The sequence below is a fragment of the Lipotes vexillifer genome, unplaced genomic scaffold, assembly GCF_000442215.2.
Source record: "Lipotes vexillifer unplaced genomic scaffold, Lipotes_vexillifer_v1.1 scaffold97, whole genome shotgun sequence".
Taxonomy (NCBI): domain Eukaryota; kingdom Metazoa; phylum Chordata; class Mammalia; order Artiodactyla; family Lipotidae; genus Lipotes; species Lipotes vexillifer.
The window spans coordinates 904190-927043 of record NW_006775688.1 but is presented as its reverse complement, the minus strand read 5'-3'; the positions used below and the strand labels follow the sequence as shown (position 1 = coordinate 927043).

Genomic DNA, 22854 nt, shown 5'->3' with positions numbered 1-22854 from the left:
CTTTCCTCCTTTCTTCTCTAGTCTTATGGTATAAGAGGGTTCCTCTTCCCGGTCAGAGATAATTTCTCTGCCTGAGCATGCTATTTCATTCTTTTCTGCCTCCTGCCTATCATGCTCTCATTTTTTAAATCTACTTTCAACTTCTCAAGCTTCTTTGCTGTGGCCTATAAAGTGTTGCCCACGAAAAATAAACAATAAGTATTATTATAAAAAAACCCACAACACACAGAACGAAAGCACTTTCCCTTGACTCTAGATTTCTCCTTTAGCAGCCTTCTAATGTCCCTTCTTCTTCTCAACCAAATTCCTTCAAAAGAGTCCACGTGTCATATCTACTTTCTCAATTCCTGTTCACTCCTTAGTCCATTATGATCTGACTTCTACACAACCCCTTCTCTCCTCATTTCAACATCCACAACCACTCTACTTAAACTGTTGTCTGTATGACAACTGGTTATAAATAAGCAAATACAATGGACATTTTCTAGTCATCATCTTACTGGATCTCTCTGCTACATTTAAAACAGTTGATGTTATGGTTGATCACGGAGCTTTTCTAGTTCTTTTTATCTTGCCAATCATTTCTTTTCAGTGTCCTTCATTCAAGGGCTTTTCTCCTCCCACCTTAATCCCCTCAAGGGTTTCACTCTTGGCCCCCACACAGCTCTTCACATTCTATTCCCATTCATTCAAGTATTTACTTACAAATATAATCATTCACATACTTGGTTACTGTATCACACACCATGGTAAGCAATAGAGACACAGAGATGAGTAAAATAAAACCTGTGTCCTTAAAGAGTTCATAGCTAAATGAGCAAGACAGGTATATAAAGTAGGGAGGAAACAGCAGGAGAGAGGAGGGAGGGAAAGATACCAAACATGACAGCATAAGCCAACAGAATATTCTTCATTTATAATAAACTTCATTCCCTGGGTTATTTGATACACTTGTCTCACTTTCTCCTTGTGATAAACTGGTAGCAATACAGTATGTAGATATGAAGCTCCATTTTTTCAGATGAGGATATGAAAACAAAAATATCGAGTCATTTGACTAAGGTTACAGAATGAGAAATATCTTGATTCTATCACCACTCTAATATGTGCAGAATTCACAATACAAAATAAAATGCCTTGAGCACCCAACTCAGAAGGATATAAAATGTCTCACCGTTTTCCTAAGATAAAAACCACCTCCATAACCAAATATAAAATCCTGTATTCCCTTCTCATGAAGCATAGCAATTATCTACATCTTTACTTATACCTGTACATTTCTAATGGGCAAGAAATCTGCTGACATAAAACTGAGTAAACAAAATTAGTGCCCAGAATGGCTAGAGTCTGGAAATATAAAAAAGCAAGAAGTACAAGAAAGGAACAAAAAATGGAAGAAACCCCAAAACAGATGATTGTGGAAGATGGCAAGAAGAAACATATCACAGCATAAAGAACTGAGTTCAACAGGTACTTAACAGACCGGAAAATTAGGCAAGGTTGAATATCTATCAAAAAGAAAAAAGAAAGTTCATAAAAGTAAATCAAGCATGGTTGAAACTTCATGTGAATGTCTTATAATAAAATTTCTGCCAGAACCCAGGAGTTGTAGGTAGAGATACCAGAAAAGTTCCTGCTGGTTCAGGATTCCAGGTGAGAAGAACACTAGTTTAGAGGCAGAAACGAAGTGGAACTAAAGAAGAGAAACACATGTTTAATAAGTTGAACAAAACTATATTTGGCAATTATTCGGTGAAAACTCTTTTATACTATTAGTTCTTCACTCTACACTAAGAACTGAGAACTAACTATGAAGATATAGAATACCATCTTTTAACTTACTATAGAAACTTAATGATAATGCTTTCTTTTGGGCTCCCATTTTCTTAGAATAAGGACTACTCTACTGTTCTGTTCTTTGATGTTTTTAAAAAAAAAACCCATACTGCATGATGTTACATCTTTACTTCAATTGGGAGTTTGGTTCTGGCTCGAGGCATCATGCTTTTATTTATTTATTTATTTAATTTTTATTGGAGTATAGCTGCTTTACAATGTTGTGATAGTTTCTGCTATACAGCAAAGTGAATCAGTTATATGTACACATATATCCACTCTTTCTTAGATTTCCTTTCCATTTAAGTCACCACACACAGATCACTGAGTAGAGTTCCCTGTGCTATATAGTAGGTGTTCATTAGTTATCTATTTTATACATAGTAGTGTATATATGTCAATCCCAATCTCCCAATTCGTCCCCCCCCGAACCATGCTTTAAATAGTTAACAAAATATCTAAGTCAAAATCATCTTCACAGGATAACCATGTATCAGTCTCTTGTCAATCCACTCCACTCAGATTTCTATCTCAAGAACTCTACTGCAGTCACATTTCATCAAATCCAAGATACCATAAATTTTTTTTTTTTTAACAGAAAACTCTATATTTTAGCTATTGTTTAAAAAACTCAGTTTTCACAGCATACAATGATTTGTCAAATCATTTTTCCAGGGTATTTGTATATAACACACTTTTTAAAAAATATTTTCCATCATATGTTGAAATTATTTGTGATTTTAGGGATCTCAATTTTATTCTAATTACTTTCTCTCAGTAGAGAACTCTCAGTTATTATGAAATTGAACAACAAATGTCAGCACTGTCCCTTTCAAATATTGACTGAAATTCATCAAGTTATATATTTAGTGTACATGCGCTTTTCCATAGGCACATTATACCGCAATAAAATTTTTTTAAATTTATAATGACAGTAGTTTAGGCCTAACTAAAAATTGCCCCCTAGAATATAGAAGAAATTGACACCATTCACCTTAAGTGTTGTATAATTGTCCAAGGTTAACCACTTTATAAATGCTGTGTATGGGTTACAGAGGCATAGCTCATTATTCACCATTGATAATTATGCAAGTATCAATTAATATTTAATAATTAATTATTTTAACTAACAAAATGTTATTTAAATATCAATTTACTGTTCCAGCTTATTGTAAGAATACCAGCATCCTTGGGAAAAGCTTTAAGAAATAAACAATTACTTTATAAATGCACAACAGGAAAGTGAAAGTTCCTGTTCTCTCTAAATTGACATTTGACTTCTAATTTTGTTTTTTTAAAAATAAGTCTAATTAATAATCAAGAACATCAAGCTTGATTGAAATACTAAAAACACTAACTAATTATATTCCTATATTATGAATGCCAATTGTTTAAATATACCAATGGCAATTCTTTTTTCCAGGAACATTTCTCAAGTACACTACTCTCTAGAATTCACCCCAACAAGATTTTCAGGGAAACAAAGCATAGCAAGGACATTGCTGCTCATTTTGCAGTTGAGCTATTTTTTTCTGCATTTAAGTTTAAGAAATTCTGTAGCTGACATGTAAATATTGCTTGTGTAGTTTAAAGAGAAGCCTTGATTAGTTTGGTTTCTTTTGATTGAACAACTGAGGGTGAATTATCACAGTTTTTCAAAATCAGGAAGAGATCCCTGGTAAGTACAGTGCACTTTATGCTAGCAGAGACCTCTTACCAACTGGAACAACTAAAAACATGAGGTGTCTGCTTCATAAACTATTTTATTATAACATAAATATATGTACATAATAAAAAGGAAATATTACAGAAGTCTGCATCAGCTTTATCCCTAGTGACACTGCCTAGAGGAAACAAAGTTTAGCTTTCTCAGCTTATTCGTTTATCCATTAATTCCCTGCATCACATTATATTAAATACATTAACTCCATTTCTTGATTTGTCAACTTATATTCAATTAACCCCCTACTATGAAAAAAGACCTGTAAATAAATCCTGTTTCCCCTTCTTAAATATCTTAGTAAGATTTTTCTTAATTTCTCTTATTAATTAATCTCTTATGTAAAATATTTATGCCTTTTTCTCCTGTTAAATCAACTGCAAGGAGATATCTTGTCTTCTTTTTAAGTAAAATGCAGAAATTTGCACTCAATTTCTCTTAGTCTCTAGTATGCTCCTTCACTTTTCAAATTTTTCTAGCTACTTTTTTGTTTTGTTTTTACTTTGGCAAAGGGTATAATATTATATAAAAAGTATAACAAGTTGGACCCACGCTGTCTTTACAGGTTAAGTCTAGACATTCAAGAAGAGCATAAAATTATTTTGAGTGTCCTCTGTATTACCGGAAGCCACTAATGTGATTGGACCTCCATGTTTTAAGGACTCAGATTTTTTTGGTCTTGATCCTCTTCCATCTTCATAATTAGATTTGCATCTTGCAGTCTAAGAGACCTGTACCAGCTACTAGTATAATATCTACATTCCAGCCCAGTTCTGAAGTCTGGGAAGTTCAAGGTCAAGGTGCCTGCGTGGTCACATTTTGGTGAGGACCCTCTTCCTGGCCCATAGCTGGCACCATGTATCCTCACATGGTTAAGGGCCAAGATACCATAAATTATAAGATGAACTATTATTTCCATAACATTGAGGGGAAAAAAAAACCAATGCCAATTAAATGGTGACTGACCACCTTTTGTAAACTTATCCCTATCTCAGAGGTGTTAAAATATGAAAAAGTTTTAGAAATGAGGAAATATGGTATTCATGAATTTCACCAATGACTTCCATATTGTCAAATCTAATTGAACACTTTTAAATCACCTTACTTGACTTCTCTGTAGCACTCAACAGAGTTGATCACCCCTTCCTCTTGTTGAAATGCTTTTCTCTCTGGCTTCCAAGGCACCACTCTGAATTTCTTCTATTGCAATGTGGCTCCTCCTGTGCCAAACCTGTTCCCACCTAGTCCCATGGGTTTCAATGCCAAACACTAATGTCTAAGTCAAGGTTCTTTATTGTAATCATAAATTTTACTCTGGCCCTGCCCTTTTCACTGAGCTCCAAGCTTATCTAATTACCTATTTGACCTCTCCTCTCAAACAGGCATCTCTCTAATGTAACATGGATAGAGCTGCCTTCCCCTCAGTGTTCCCTATCTTAGTAAATGGTATAACCAGTCAGCTAGCTCTCAATCTGATAACTCAAGTCATCTTTGACTCTTCCCTTACCCTGATACCACACATCCAATCCAAACCATCAGGAAGTTCTACTGGCTACACTTCAAAAATCCCTTAATAACCTTCCATTACTACAGCAGCATGCTAACTACCTTCCATTCCTGACCTGCTAATTCATTCTCCACACAACATCCAAGGTAATCTTTTAAAAATGCAAATCTTATCATGGTATTCCCTTGCTTACTTTCCAATGGCTTGCAACTACACTTAAGATTAAAATTCAAAACTCATCTTAGTCTACAAGGCTGTACAATGATTTGGACTTGGTGTACTTCCCCAATCTGGTAGCTTAATCTGCACTGCATGTCATCAAAAAAGATGTATGAACATTACTGTTCACAACATCATTAACTGTTTCAATTATCAAGTCAAAATAACAACAACAAAAAATGCAAGCAACAAGTCCTATTAATGTTGAGATCTGAAAAAAAGTTTATTGCTGCTCATTCTACAACTGTTGTGATCACTCAACCATTGCCTATGGAATGCAGTGGGGAAAGATCAATGCTTGATTATAAAAATTTTTAAAAATAAATTTCAAAATTAGATTACTTGTATATTTTTCTTTATAAAACAATATTTTGAGACATTTGAATGATTTTATTATTGACTTGCTTATAAAGTGTTTTTGCAAATAACATTCCCCCTCAACAAAAATGATGATTCTTGCTTTACTTGTCTGGATTTATCAATGTCCAGTCAAACCCTTGGAAATGTGTTACATGTATATCACAACATAAAAAAAGGTTAAGAATCATTTTTCAAGATAACAAACAAGTCTGTGTAATGGCTAATATAAAAATGTATTGCAGAAAGTGGATGCTTTCCCTCTACTTCCACCAGGGCCGGCTGCAGCAAGTCCCTACTGCCCCTCCCTCCCTACTTCAGTTGTGTTCACAGTTTAAATTTCTACTACATGAGGGAAGGAAGCGATTTAAGCTGGAGGTGAGACTGGAGTTTTAAAACTGGACTATGTTTAAAAACCTAAGAGCAATCAGAATGGTATGAAATCTGTCCAAGATGTTATGACGGGAATCCGGAATTCAACAAAGCATAGTTGAAAGCAGTGAAGTGGGGGTGGGGGCTGGGATACCATTTCTGTCAACTCCCCACTGAGCTAAGGCTATTCAATTAACATGTAGAGCCAAATGTACACATAATTCTACATCATGATTTTCACTTAATAATAACACAATTTCCTCATCTCAAAAAAATATCTTCATAAATAGGACCTAATTAAACTTAAAACCTTTCACAGAGCAAAGGAAACAGTCAACAAAACGAAAAGACAACCTACTGAATGGGAGAAAATATTTGCAAGTGATATGACTGATAAGGGGTTAACATCCAAAATAATATGTAAACAGCTCATACAACTTAATATCAAAAAACAACCAGATTAAAAAATGGGCAGAAGACCTGAATAGACATTTTTCCAAAGAAGACATACAGATGACCAACAGGCACACGAAAAGAGGCTCAACATCGCTAATCATCAGAGAAATGCAAATTAAAACTACAATGAGGTATCACCTCACACCTGTCAGAATGGCTATCATCAAAAAGACCACAAATAACAAATGCTGGTGAGGATGTGGAGAAAAGTGAGCCCCCATACACTGTTGGTAGAAATGTAAATTGGTGCAGCCACTGTGGAAAACAGTACGGAGGTTTCTCAAAAAAATAAAAACAGATCTACCATAGGACCTGGCAATTCCACTCCTGGGCATAAATCCCAAAAAAACGGAAACACTAATTCAAAAAGATACATGCACCCCAATGTTCACAGTAGCATTATATACAACTGCCAAGATATGGAAGAAACCTAACTGTCCATCAACAGATGAATGGATAAAGAAGATGTGGTGTGTGGCACTGTGTGTGTGGCACTGTGTGTGTGTGTGTGTGTGTGTGTGTCCCCACATACATACATATACAACGAAACACTACTCAGCTATAAAAACGAATGAAATTTTGCCACTTGCAACAACATGGATGGACTTGGAGGATATTATGTTAAATGAAATAAGTCAGGCAGAGAAAGACAAATGCTGCATGTTATCACTTATATGTGGAATCTAAAAAAACAACAAAGCAGTGAATATAAAAAAAAAAGAAACAGACTCACAGATATAGAGAACAAACTAGTGGTTACCAGCTAGGAGAGGAAAGGGGGAGGGGCAAGATAGGGGTAGGGGATGAAGAGGTACAAACTACTATGTATAAAATAAATAAGCTACAAGGATATATTATACAGCACAGGGAATACAGCCAATATTTATAATAACTATAAATAGAGTATAACCTTAAAAAATTGTAACTATGTTGTACACCTGAAACATAATATTGTACATCAACTAAACCTCAAAAAAAAATCTTCATAAATACCATTTATAATAGTTTCATAATTCCATTTTTCAGATAGGCTACAATTTATTTAACCATTACTCTATTGCAGGATATTGGTATTGTTTTCAAATTTTAATATTTGAATTATAATATCTATTTGTTCTTTTAAATATAAGTATTATTGTTATTGTTAAATATCCACTAATCTATGGACAAATGGACAAAGAAAAAACTACTGTAAAAACAAAAACTATCTGATAACTTCTGTATTTCAAAAAACTTTAAATAAAATGAAAGAACAACAGAAGAAATTAGAGAAAAAGATGTTTGTCAAAAAAAAAGGAAGAAAAATTAATATCCCCAAATTAATATCCCCTTATATAGAAAAAGCTCAGACAAATCACCATGGAAAAAACTAGGGTCTGAACAATGAAAGGGAAAAGTAAATGAATAAATGATTTATATAAAATACAAATATGTCATAAAATATAAAAGTTCAACATCACTAGTAATTAGATTACATTAAATTTTAAATGAAAAATTATTTTCCATCTATCAAGTATAAATTAAACATTCATTTGCCTTTATTGAAATATTTAACACTGGTGAGTGGATGTCAAGACAGACACCTGCATACACTGCTGATGGAAATACAAAAATATAAATGATAACCTTTTGGGAAAACAGTTATGTGTATCAATAGTATTAAAGCTCCACTCATCCAATGATTTAATTCACCATCCAATGAAGAACCTATGCTCAGGAAGTAATCCAGTATTAGAGAAAATGCTTTATAAACAAAGATGCTTATCAAACTGTTTAATAATACAAGGAAAAACACATTACGTTTATAAAGCTGATACAAGAATGAATAGGTACAACCATGTACGAAAGTATAAAAACACTAGAAACATACATATTAAAAGTGGTAATTTATCCTGAATGAGAGGGTAATGAAAACTTTTTGACTTTTTATAATTTTCAAATCTTTTGAAATTAGTATGCATGTTTTTATAATCAGAAAGCCAAAAGAAACCCTATATCTATTAATGTATCCATCTCCTCATTTAGACTGGATATTCCCTTGAAAGTTAAAGATGGTCTCTTTTCTCTCCAATTCTGTGTCTAGTATTGTGCCTTACGAAGAGTAGACTTTTAATAGCTACTTGTAGAACGAATTAATCTTTAACATCTGCTAATAAGGATTAGTTAGCGGCAAACCACAATTCCCCTCTCCAGAAATACCAACTTTTGCTAAAAGTTGGTATCAATTTAAAAATGAAGTTTGAGAACAAGAACCATACTTGAGTTCTTTCAATGATGAACTGTGATGAATGTTTTAGTCTAAGTAAAACAAATAATCTCTGTAAGATGATGGCTATTTGATATCTTTTAACAGTCTTTTCTTTCTCTTCATTCTAAGAAGTAGTAAAACCAAAATGGAGCCGAAATGCAGGTAGCAATGGTCAAGTAGCAGCACAGAGAGAAGGTTCTTGAATTTCTTTCGGATCAAGATCTGCAAAACCTCGTCTTGTCATTATAAGATGAGAATTTATATACATGTTATTCATTAAATTCTGAATGCTATTACAAGTGGATGAGATGATGTTTTCTAAAGAATTCTGCTTAAATAAAATTCACTGTCCAAAAAGATTTATTTATTCTTTTACCTCGCCTGATTCAGAAGTCATATCAAGATGTAATTAAGGATAAGGAAAGTCTCTGAGGACAATAAATAATAGCTTATTATTCAAACTGAGGAAAGGCTACTCTATTTCTTAGGTGGTTTAATAGCACTGAAGCTCCAGATAAATTCTACTGTATATATAATACTATGAAAACTCACTTGATATCACAAATTTTGACTGTTTCTTACCTGGCAAAACATAGCTGTTACTTTCACAACGACTACACCCATACATTTACATTTGCTCTACTACCACCTGTAACTCACTACTTCTGCTGTTTCACTAAGGCATTGCTCTCATTACCCTTTTTTTTATTCACACAATTATACCTCTAACCTTTAAGCTGAACCATCACCTTTTTAAGAGCAGAGTCTTTACTGTTTTAAAGGTCTTATGGTAAGTAATTTCAGACATTTTGATTCATCTGAGATTATAGGTGATCAACTCCTGGATGGACCATACAGTGGGTGCCCCAAGTGCTTATATGAACAAGATGTGTACAAAGAGAATATTCACTACTAATTTTAAGAAAATTGGTATACAGCGCAGAACTCACCTGAGTATAGAAGCCACTAGCTGCCTCTAGGAACAGAGAAAGGTTTGCCTGAACTTCACTCCGATTCGGGTTTGCTCGATTCTTTGCCTGGCCTTGTAGTGTTGTGATCTGATTCTTAAAGGCATGATTCCAGCTGAAAACAAAATGTAATTCTATTTGGTATAGCAGTGACTCACTGGGCAGACACTGGTCCCCCTGAGAACAAGAAAGAACTGTTTGTTATAATTATAACACACTAGACAGTAAACCTGCATTAAAGTTATTCACTTAAATAACTTTATGCTCCCCTTTGAACAAGACTAGACCAGCAGTAGAATGCAACTGACCTTAGTAAACACTTACCAAATGTTCGAATAATCAGACTGTGGCTTCAGTTATTAATCTTTTAGGGCTACTAGACTTAGAACCTATTTAGGAATCCTCATACAAAATTAGAACTACAGTGGCAAGACCAAAGTAAAAGCAAACTATTAACAGATTTCCATACATTGCACCATTGTGTCAAAAAATATGTGAGTGTTCTGTATCAAGTGGCATGTCTGGGGGTGGGAGTGGGGGAGTTTTTTTGGTAAATATTAAGCCATATCTCTTATTTCTCTAAAACTTATTTCCCACAGCACTCAGTTCTAGTTCTATTTAATAGTTTGTTTATTTCTCTTGGGCTTAATATTTTCGTTAGAGCTTGAAATATAAACTTATTTTGACATTTCAATTTTGGCTATTCAAACTAAGAAACAACACAATGCTGAAATATGGCACACCAAAATCCTGTTATAAAATACCTTTCATTAATCGAATTGTATAGAGAATCATTTTAAATTCAGTTATGGTGAAATACAGTCACTCCCTAATTTGGAAATCACAGGGGAAATCACAAAGAAACAAAACAAAAAAAGGGAACTAGGATGGAGGGAAGATATTACTGGCTGAAGGAAGCAAACACAGATAGATAGAGGGTTTACAACCTACCTGGAAAGTACCTAATTCTTTATCAACGGCAGCTTTTGAGGCTCTTTTGAAGCACTGGGGTTTTTAATGATTTATGAGGGCAATCAATCACTCCCTCAGCATTTTTGATGCCATCTTATCCATGACTCTAATATCAAAAATATGGGTTTGAGTGGTTGTGATTAAGCTCTATTACTAGATCTCCTAACAATATAAAGGTTAGGTGTGCAATATAGGAAAAACTAATCTTCACCACTACTTAGGATAACAGGCATTATTAAAAAGAATATTCTTGATTTTTAATTTTCCACCAGGCTAATGTCCTTGTTCCAATTTATAAGGCAAGGCCTTCCATGAAAGACATTTATTTACTCAGTTGGGAATCTGGTCATCTGCTATTTCACCCCTAATAGAAAGAATGAGTGGAATAGCCTAAATATACAAAATCTTTCTTTAGTCTTATTAGGGGGGACAAAAAGGAAACACCTATTTATTGGATTAAAAGGAAGAACTTTCCTTACAATGTAAACACATTTTCCTTTGGGAGAAACTTATAGAATCATATTTATCAAAGAAAGCCTACTTCGTATTTCTTTTTTTAAATCACGGCTCAAATATAGGACTGAATACAATACAGAGAATCCAAACGCTCTTAGTACTTGAAACACATACAAATTTGTTTTTATGATACGCCCTGAAGACCTTAATAAAACTCAACTCTAAACATTTCTCCTCTTGCTACCTAAGACTGTATCTTAAGTAATATCAATGGTCAAATATTTTGTTCAAAAAGATCACAAGTATTAGAATTTCTTTCCTTTTTTTTTTTTTCATTGAAAAAGCTTACTCTGAAATAGGTTAAAAAGAAACAACCAAATTGTTCTATTCTAAAGTCTTGGTGAGATTCCTGATCTTACAGGGACATCCCAAATGATAGTACTTACAGATCCTGTTCTACTTTCTTGTCTAAAGCATATTCCAAATCAGTAACCAGCATCTTCTGGTACAGGTCCTGCAGAGCCTGCCTGGATGTCCAGACCTCGGCTGGACCCAGCTTAGAATCTGAGTAACAAAACAGAAACAGAACAGTAGACGATAAACAGATAGTTAAGACCATTATGCCACACCAACAATCCCTTCACTCTCCCTTCCCCAAAGCAAAAACATGCTTTAAACAGATATCATAGATAGCTGCAGAAGTTTTATACTACTACATTTCAGATGACTTTCACCTTTTGGCTAATGACTACATCTGTTTCAAAATGCTTCTGTATTTGTCTTTTAGTTTTGAAATAACTGTCTTTTAGTTTTGAAATAATGCCATGAAATGAAAAAGGCTTAAAAAAAGAGAATGGTTCACCCTTTGATCTTGGTTTGGATTTCTATGCATTCATACCATAGGAAGCCATATGCCTCATAATAAGTCACCCCATTTGAAATGATGGACTGCCAAGTTGGTCTGTTTACTCTCAGAACTATATCTCTTTGTCCAAAGAAGCTTTTCTCTTTTTCTTTTGAATCATTCTCACAATTGTCCTTACAGAATCCTCCTGTCAGCTCACAATCCAGCAGCTGTTTGGGCATTCTGCTATTACTCCTATGTATGTCAAGCCAATAAAGTCTTGACAGTGAGTGTTATTTTAACAATCGGTAGACTGCTTGCCAAGACACTTTTGTGAGCAATACATACTTGCTATTTAATGTAAATGAGGACCAGTAGCAGACAGTGATTAAATAGCTCAAGAGGCCAAATGAGAGACTGGGTACAAGATGAAATCAGAAAGTCAGGCCATAACTATATGTAATACCAAATTGGGGCCATACTGTCTGCCAGAGTCCTACAAGGCACATTAGCCTTTCTGATTACTAGGCTTATGAGTGCAATAATTGACAGTGAGCTGCCTCAATAGAAGAACTTAATAATGGACTTTGCAATTATATATTTCCGGCTGCTAGTTAGCCTGTCTGGTTGCATTTACTATTTTGCCGCTGCACAATGGCATAATCTTCACTCTTCTTTAGGTCTGCTATTAGTATCTACAGCCAGCATAATCCTATTCTGCACACAGAATCTCCCAGACATCAGAGTTAATCCTTACAAGTGTTTGCTGGCTACTAAAAAATAGGGCCTATTTTTTGGTATCAGGTTCTCGGTCCCTTCCTTATTAAGCTTTTAATGACTAAATAAATAGATTTATTCAACCCTGCTTCAATTCACTGATTGCAGGAAAAGGAATGTTAAGGGATCATTAACTCTGACCTATCAGTGAGACTGTCATTTAAATGAGCAGACTTAATATCTTAAGGACAGGTCACCTTCTGGGCAGGTCAAATGTCCCCTACTAAAGTCAAACCCTAAGCCTACTTACTGCAGGTGTTCAAGAGTTAAGAAAATGTAAAAGGTATATAGATGGCTTAACATTGTTCCATGCACAATTTCTGTCATGCAATATAGATTATGCTTACAATGCCAATACAAGAGCATAATACAGTAGCTCAGAGCTGACATCAGAATCCATAGTATGGAAGATGATGACAGTTATGTTAATAATAGGAAGAACTATAAACCTATAAAAAGTGTTTTTGGCTTTTTTTCCATTTTTTTTCTTGAGCAAGATGACAATGAGATTATATAAAATTCTTAGAACATTAGCCTGCAATTCTAGAGGTTGAGAAAAAGAGATCTAAATAGCCCATTTCCTCTTGGTTGTAAATTTTGGCAGGTATGCTGCTTACAAGTTTAACTCTTCTTTGCAGGTTTCACTGCAGAACTAAAATCTTCAAAAATTAGGATGAGATCCATTAGCACTTATTGTTTTTTTACATTTTAGGACGGTTATAGAAAGCATATTGCTGTTATGCTGTTATAGAGAACATATTGATCACTACATAGTTATTGCCATATACTTCCTTATTTTGGAGTTAAATTCATCTGCTCCTTTTAGTGACTAATTCCAGTTATTCTTTCAAAAACACCTTGGCTGTTATTCAAAACAAAAAAGGTGAGAAAAGAAAGAAAAGTGGCAAGGTAGCTCATTCAATTTCAAGGACTTTCAATTCGCAAGAGTTTTCCTGAAAGCATTTTTTGCTGAAGGTTTACCTACTATTCAAGTTTGGGGAATTATAAACACAAAGATATAAATCTAATACCATGAGATATTTGTGTTTATATGGTATATGAATTATTTTTTCTGTATCTCTTAAGTAGCTGATAAATAGTTTGTAAAAATTAAATGAGTATATGCATTAAGTAATATTCAACTCAGTGTAGCACAGATTACATAAAAATTTTGATAAGCCATCAAGAATTCAAAGTATAAAAACAATAAATATTTAAAATAAATAGTAAGTTATCATCCCCTCTGGCAACCAGGACAGTACTACAAGTAGTATAATAAGATGATACACTTCCCTTAATTTAATGGTATAAAATAAGTTGTGAAGAACAAAAGAGCCAGCCAATACCTGTCATGTCAGCCTTCAGGACTTCTGCCTGCCTAAAAAAGGGAAAAAGAACCTCAGTTAGAAACAAACTAGGCTCACCCAACATAAGTAACACTAAAAGTTAAGTAAAATTATATATGACAGTAAGAATGTATAACAGCTCTATTTGTGGCACTGCAAATAGTGTCCCTGCTTTAACGTTTAGAGTAGCATTAGATCTTGGCAAATTGATGCCATTCCTTACAAGTTCACAGGGTCATCGCAAACTCTTCTACTGAGTAGAGTTCATTTTCTTACTGTTTACCTCCAAATTTTCCCTCAATGAGGCCAGGAAATTGTTTCTCAATTCACTAACCACTATAACCATTTCAAATCTCCATTCTCCTCAATTCTTTTCGGCAAAGGAAGCCCCATACCTCAGGGAAAACAATGCCCAGTTACTAAACACTTACAGTCACAGAGCCCTCTTCTTTCTTACTCTTGTTAAAATACTAGCAGTACTGCATCTCTTACTTGAGACCAGTAATTACACTTAGGTATGCTCTTTCAAAACCCTCCTAGAGTACTAACTAACTTCTGCTCCTTTAATTACCCTCTCCCCTCTTTCAATAATTTAAAAACTTCCCTCTCTATTAGATCTTTCTCACAGTATTTAAACATGCCCTATTCTCTCACAGATTTTAAAACCTTCTATCCTAGATTTTCCTCTAGCTGCTGCTTCTTTTCTCTCTCCCAAATTCTTCAAGAATTGCCTATATTCAAGAGGTCCAAAACTGAACTCATGACCCATCCCCACCCCCATCCTTGGTTCTCTTTCTAGCGTTTTGTACCTTAGCAAATGTATCATGGCTTTCCAGTTGTGAAAAGCAGACACCTGGAAGTCATTCATGATAACATTCTCTCAAATCCCGGGTAATCTATTAACTCCAAAGAATTTTACCTACCAAATACATCTTGAATCTGTAGCTCTCTCCCTTTACTTCCTCTTCAGTCACTATAATTCAAGTTACAACCATCCCTTGCCTGGACTATTGCAAAGCCACCAAATTGTTTTCTCCACTTCACTCTTGTCTCATTTCATTCTGCTCTCTCCACTGCTATCAGAGGGATCTTTAAAAAAATGCAAATCTGACCTCACCAACTGCGCACTTAAAACCCTTTAATGATTTCCCACTGCTTTTAGGGTAAAAACCAAGATCTTTATTAAAGTGGTCTACAAACTCCTCTGTAACTGAAGAGAGTCTCTGTACTCTACTTCTACCATTATTCTCTTCTCTCCTTGATCTCTGTGTTCCAGCCCCTGGACTTCTTTCTGGATTCTCCAATGTGCTTGGCTTCCTTGACGCTCAGGGCCTTTGTAAAGAAGAGTCCCTTTGCTAGGAGTACATCTTCCTCCTTTGTCTGGTTAATTACTCATCCTTTGTCTCAGTGGAGACATTACTTCCTTAGGAAGCTTTACTTGAACCCTGCATACATGAAGGATATTCCTGTTTTATGCTCTCAAAGCACTTGTATTTTGCACAGTGTATATCACAGATTTTAGGAATGCTCACCATCACAACTTCTTTGCCTACACAGTGGGCATTCAATACATATTTTTTAAGTGAAGAAAGGAAAAAGGCTAAATTATTTTCATATACTCTAAAAAGGTAAGTATATAAACTTACGAAATTTCCATTTTTAAAAACAAAATTTGACATAAAAGCTAGAGAATATTTAGATTCTAAAAGTTTTACTGTAAATGCTTTATGTAATTTATTATTTGATAACAATTGTGAATTTTAGTTTCATCAAAACATAACATGAATCTGTTTTCTTAGCTTTTAAAAAGATATCTATATTTTTAAAAAATTAAGCTTTCAAATAGAATCGCAATAGGATGCTATAGAAACCACAAACCACATGAACTACCACTATAAATGAACAGCTACACTTAGTCCTAAAAGGTAACATCACATCAAATTCCATTATCCATAAAGCCTAGTTTGAGTGTTAAACTTTAGCCATAAAAAATAATAAAAAAAAAAAATCCTCACAAAGTATTTGATTTATGCCCTTAAAACCTAAGATCATACTTAGGAATAGCACACATCCTAACCTACCAACAACATCCTCTCCTCCCCCACCCCAAAACCCTCCTAGAGTACTAACTTATGAACCTTATACTGAGACAGCCAACCTTACTTATGCATCTCCACTGGATTCAATACCTTTCATTCTGAGCTGCCAAGTTACAAGGGACATATTTCACAATGCTTCCAAATCTTAGCTAAAAATACATACTCTAGTTTATACAAGATACACTTAGGATCATGTGTCTAATGATTGCTTTCTCTTTCCAAACAAGATTTGCTTGTAAAGATGAACAAATGTCATCTTGGTATGCTAACATCTGCCTAACGAGGATACCAATTTCCAGTCAAATGAAGATCATATTGAGCATATAACAGGAACTATTTCCAAATAATCTGATTCTCTGATAGGCCATCAGTAAGAGAAGAACTATAATTCTAACAGTTTCTGGAGCAGGCTTCTAGGCTTTGACAAACAAAGATCAAAATTTCACTCTACATTTTTATACACTATAATCTGCCCAAGAAAAATGTAAAACTAAAAATCCAAACACTAACAAAAGTGCAAAAATGTCATAAAAACTATCTGACATGAATGTTCAAGCATTTTGAAATTCCAAGAGTTCTGATTCCTTATTAACACAGGGGAAGAGATGCTCCTCTGTGCACAGTTCTCTCCTAGGTTCTGAAAGAGACATGTGTTAATGACTAAAATAACCTTGCTAAATTGAAATGGTGAAAAGCTAGCTAAATAGAAAATGTAACAACCCTGGGAGATAGCTACTATGATTCCCATCCCATAAACAAGGAAGTTGAAGCTCTGAAATGTGAAATAATTTGTCCATAGTCACAAAGCAATTAGGTACAATTAAGTACAAACTTAGTTCTTTCTGACTCCAAAGTCCAAGTCATTTCTATTTCTTTTAAATTAGAATAAAAAAATTCTATGACATAAAAAGCTTATGTAGACTTATCTAGGTTCAGTTTTGTGCTCTGTCAATTAAACCCTAACATTTAAGTCAACTAGTCTAAATTAAAAGATCGGTTCAGGGACCTCCCTGGTGGTCCAGTGGTTAAGAATCTGCCTTCCAATGCAGGGGATGTGGGTTCGATCCCTGGTCGGGGAACTAAGATCCCACATGATGCGGGGCAACTAAGCCCGTGCACCACAACTACTGAGCCTGTGCATGGCAAACTAGAGACCACGGGCTCTGGAGCCCACGCGCCACGCACCGCAACAAAGAGCCCACGTGCTGCACCGAAGGGCAACGAAGATCCCACGTGCTGCAGCTAAGGCCCCACACAGCCAAAAATAATAAATAAATAAATAAAATAAATAGATATTTTTAAAAAGATCACATTAGGAAATAAATACCTGGGATTTTTATCAAAAGGACCACAAGAAGTAAAATTCACATTCTAGTGCAGTGGTCAGCCTGTGGATGAAATTCCCTCCTTCACACTGGATCAATTTTCATAAATAAATTTTACTGGAACAGTCACGCTCATTCGTTTACATACTGTCTATGGCTGCTTTCTGCTACAAGAGGAGAGGTGAGTAGCTGAGACAACAATCACATGTCTCACCAAGCCTAAAACAGTTACTATCTGGGCCCTTTACAGAAAAAGTCTGGCTCTCCTGCTTCAGGGAGTACCTCATCAAAAATGAGAAGTCGAATATGTGTAAGTTCCCAAACCAAACAGTTTTCCCATATGAGGAATCATCAATAACAGTTTCCTCAGACTAAAGATCTATTTTTATTCGTTAATGTCATAATCTTGTCACAAAGAAGACTATGTTAAAATATAGTCTCATGTCATCAGAAAGTTAGTACTTGTAGGCCATGCTATATGTCTGATGGAATTAATTTGCAAATTGCTTAAAACATGGTTAGGTTTATATATTATTATCAACTAACTCTTCCTTTTTCTGCGTACCAAAAATACCCATTTAGATAGGTGAGAGGGTTAAACTAAAAATTATCTCACAAGAAAAGGAATCCCTATTCTCCCACCCCTACACAACTCTTAGTTTTTTTAAATAATGTATAATATACAAGAAATCAGATCAATAGATATGTGATCTTATACCAACTGCTTTCATAAAGATAGCACAAAATTGGCTATTTGATTATTTTACTTTTTTATAAAGAAAAAATACTACACCTCAGTGATCTACTGGTTTTGTTAAAGACCAATATTGTTAAAGATTAACGTTACAATGCTTATATAAAGAGACAATAGTTTTCAAATGTTTCCTCTTGGCTTCTAGAAGGTGTGGCCACATGAGATCCTTTTTATTTTTACTTTAAGCTAAAGGAATTAACGAAAAGAATGAATGAATGAAGAATCCAAGAACTAAAATCATCATGCCTTCAATAATAAAATAGCACTATTAAATAGTTATAAAATATAAAGCTTTCAAAATACTAAATATATTGTCTCAGTTCATAAATAATAAGGGAAATTAAGCATTTCTATCAAACACTAAAAGAGAAAGTCATTAAAAGGCTGAATAAAATTTGAAACATTCAGTGATAATCAAATATGTTTAAAGCTAACCATCTGAAACAATACTCTTGGAGAGAACATGATCATCAAGATCTATAAATACATTTAATGCATTCTAATGCACTAGGTATACTAAAATAGCTTACACTATATTTAGCACTTATTATTGCCAGACACTGTTCTAAAGTAAGGGCTTTCCATAGGGTAATCATTCAATCCTCACTATGTACTATTATTGCCCCCACTTTATAGCTGAAGAAACCCAAGGAGACAGAGATTAAGTAACATGCCCAAAGTCATCAAGTTAGCAAGTAGTATAGGTAGCATTTTAACACACTGATTCCAGAGGCTAACTCCTAACCATTGTATCATAGTTCCCCTGTTATACAAGACTGTAAAGGGAAAGAAAAATGGAATGTTTGATAGTAATTGCCCAAAGAATTGGGGTTTTCAAAGGTTAAACATTTTATGGTAATTTTTTAATAATGTCACTAGAGGAAAAAAAACTAATTAATGGTTATCTTCTTTAACAAATAGCTTGATTATACATAGCACTGATATAACAATGCAAGGTAACAAATACAGGATAATCTCTCTTATGATCACACATTAATATTCATGGTTTAAAAATATAGGACATTTCCAAAAGAAAAAAAAATCATTCTTGGGGCTTCCATGGTGGCGCAGTGGTTGAGAGTCCGCCTGCCGATGCAGGGGACACAGGTTCGTGCCCCGGTCTGGGAAGATCCCACATGCCGCGGAGCGGCTGGGCCCGTGAGCCATGGCCACTGAGCCTGCGCGTCCGGAGCCTGTGCTCCGCAGCGGGAGAGGCCACAACAGTGAGAGGCCCACGTACCGCAAAAAAAAAAAAAAAAAAAAAAAAAAATATATATATATATATATATATATATTTCCAAATCAGGGGCCGATACAATGAAGAATTCCTTTTACCAGGCCTTCCAAACCCCTTTCTCGTATGAGCAGAACATAGGAATATAAGCCAATATCCTCTAAACTCACAGTTGTCAAGGAAAGGTAAATCAGGCTCTTTTGTTCTGGGAGGTAATGCTAGAGCAACTTTTTTTTGAAATTTAAATAAAAGCCACAGCAGGTTTTATTTCAAGATAATTTGTTTAACTATTTCCATAAAGTACTACGGAGTATTTGGGATAACAGTAGCCAACAATTATGACCATAAACATAATAACCTAATGATAATTATTTGTGTTAAATAACAGGCCAGACAGTAGACACTATAAGGTGAGTGTGTGCTTACACATGCAGACACACATGCACATATACACTTAGATGTTTAAGATATCACCAAGTCTCATGGCATTAATCAGAAAAAAATAAATCACATCACTCTACTGTTGAATTTCACATAGAAAAGAACATCTAGGGAAGATGCTGCTCCTAAAGGAGCTTTTCTCAGTAAGAGATAATAAAAATACTAACTTGCTTTCTCTCTTTATGGAACGTTTTGGCACGAATTTTCAAATCTCCTGACACTCCACTGCTCTATATTACAACGTTCACTCTACAATCTATACAATTTGAATATGTGTACCTAGTTTTATAAAGGGCCATTTCTGGTCTGGGAATCTCAAAGTATGAGAAGGAGTTATTCTTCCAGGCAGAGAAAATATCACAACAATAAAAACAAAGCTGGGCTTCCCTGGTTGCACAGTGGTTGAGAGTCCGCCTGCCAATGCAGGGGACACGGGCTCATGCCCCGGGCCGGGAGGATCCCACATGCCGCGGAGCGGCTGGGCTCATGAGCCATGGCCACTGAGCCTGCGTGTCTGGAGCCTGTGCTCCGCAAGGGGAGAGGCTACAGCAGTGAGAGGCCCACGTACCAAAAAAAAAAAAACCAAAAACCAAAAAACAAAGCTAAGCCAGTGAAGGAGGTAGATTAATGGATCAAATGCATGGTAGGAAGCTACAGAAGATGAGCTGGAGAATCAAGGCAGAGAGCAGACTGTGAGGCCTTGTATGACAGGTTAAGGAGCTCAGATTCTATCTTTTAACTACTAGGAGAACAGTGCTGAGTTTTAAACAGGGGCACAGCATTGTCAGAATTGCATTTTTAAAAGACTACAACAAGATGCATGGAAGGTGGATTTTAAAAAGGCGAGACTGGAAGAAAGGAAGTGATAATACAGATGAACAGAAAAGCCTCGATTCAAGAAATATCTGGAAGTAAAATCAGCAGGAGAAAGATAAAGCAGAGGAAACAGTCTAAAATCATTCCCAGATTGTTGGCTTGGACATCTGGGTATTTGACAAAGTGGGGGTGAGCAAGCAGACACTTAAAGATGAGTGTCAAGCACAGGGGAGACATCAAGACCAGGGATAGAGTGTTGGAGTGATCAGCACAGCGATGGTAGTTAAAACCGTAAGAGTAAATGTAATTGCCCAGAAAGGCAGAAGGGTGGTGCTAGCTCCCTATCTTCATTTTTAAGTGGCAGATAAAAGAAAGACAGCCCACGAAGAACACCAAGAAGAAACTACAGGTGTACAAGAGCAAGAGAAGAGTGGTATAGGGAAAAGAAGAGGATAAAAAGGAAGAGTATTCAACAATCTCAAAGGCAGTGGATAAGTACTATAAGGATTGGAAGGTGTGTTAGATTTGGTGAAATAAGAGTCAATGATAGCCTTGCCGGACAAAGAAAAAATGTCAAATTGCAGTGAGAATGAGGAACAAATGAGAGGCAGAAGTTTAAGGCAACTCTTAAGACACCGGGCTGTGAAGAGAAACAGAAGGGGGCCACGGGTAAAGAGACGTTTCTTTTTTTCAATGGGAGAGACTTGAGCATGTTTAGAATGAAGAAAAGAAGCTAGGAAAAAGGAATAGCTTGAAGATATAGGAAAGAACAAAACAGAGCATGACTCTGGAAGAGACGAAAAGACATGAGAATATGAAAAAGACAGGAGGCAAGACTGGCTTTGAAAAAGAGGCAGGATGAAATTGGAGGAAGATAAGATTAGACAGAAATAAGCTAGGGAAATTTGGGAGTAGTGCAGGGTGGAGAGATGTCCAGAGAATTCACTGCTACATTGCCTCAAATTCAGAGATAAAGTAGGAGAATCAGATCAGTGTCTGAAAGTAAGAGGGAGATTAACTGAGGAGAATGGTAAATCTCTGAGCTAATTACAAAATGAACAGGCAAAAGAACCTGAGAAAAAGTGATGAGTGCCATATGGATTAGACACAATGGAAAAATGTGAGGAAGAAGGTTCCCTAACACCAAGAATAATGCCTGGTACGTCATAGCTGTTCACTAAAATGTTGCTGAATTAATGAATGGTAAAATGTGCATCATACTTAAGGCAATTTTATGTAACACAAAATGATACAGAATAAAAAAGACTTGGCCCTGAATCTGGGTTTCTTACATATTAGTAGTGCTACCTTGGAATTTCTTTCCAAGAAACTTCAATTTCCTCATCTATAAAACAGGGATACAAACTCCCTTTCAGAGTTGCTATCAGGAATAAATAAGACAACAGGTAAGTTACATAAAAGAACATGAGTGATAACTCCAAGAGGGAGGGGTTAATCTGACTATGACTTGAATACTTCAGTGACCACCAAATTACTTTTGCTAATCTAGTCACTGACAAAGGATCCTTTCTGAAGCAACACGCTAGGCTGAAGAAGACAACATTCCAAGGTGGAGGTCAAAACTCCTAGACACCATCACATAAGGCTAAGTGACAAAAGAGAAACTGTTTGAATGTAATAATGACCGCATTCTAGTATGCACATAAAATAAAACCAGAGATTGATACATAAAAATTGCAAAGAATTTATGTTATTGTACTTTTTGTTTCTCCCCAAACATTAGCTTTGATTATATAAAACTTAAAAAGTCACACAACTAGGAAGTGGTAGAACTTGGGTTCCACCCTGCAGTCTGGTTCCGAAGCTCATAAGCGTTACACAGTAAAGCAAGTTTTCTGGAATGGCCTGGCTATAGGTGTCACTGTCATAGTATCAACTTGTAGGGGCAACTAGCATTTCTCATTTAACAGCCCAATCTCTAAGATCAAGCACCTTCACACTGTCATTTGAACTGATACAAGCTGCTGTGACAAGAGTTACCTGCAGAGGGCTTCTCTTGTATACCATCATAAACCTATTTCTATAGGCACCTAGGAGGCTTGACTGCATCCAGGCTGACATATAGAACCAAGAACTGATGTTCCCT

General features: G+C 35.4%; 1 protein-coding gene across 6 annotated transcripts in view; it reads right to left on the bottom strand.

The window, feature by feature from the left end:
- Positions 1 to 22854, bottom strand: part of SMG7 (SMG7 nonsense mediated mRNA decay factor) — a 73876-nt gene that overhangs the window by 28123 nt on the left and 22899 nt on the right. For 5 of the 6 annotated variants that reach the window (XM_007450141.1, XM_007450138.1, XM_007450142.1 and 2 more), the window contains exons 2-4: positions 14079 to 14110; positions 11558 to 11675; positions 9666 to 9798 (exon numbers count right to left, since the gene is read on the bottom strand). In XM_007450141.1, coding sequence (XP_007450203.1) covers positions 9666 to 9798; positions 11558 to 11675; positions 14079 to 14110 — 283 coding nt within the window. The remainder of the gene's footprint in view (positions 1 to 9665; positions 9799 to 11557; positions 11676 to 14078; positions 14111 to 22854) is intronic. The other variant, XM_007450140.1, reaches the window with a different exon arrangement.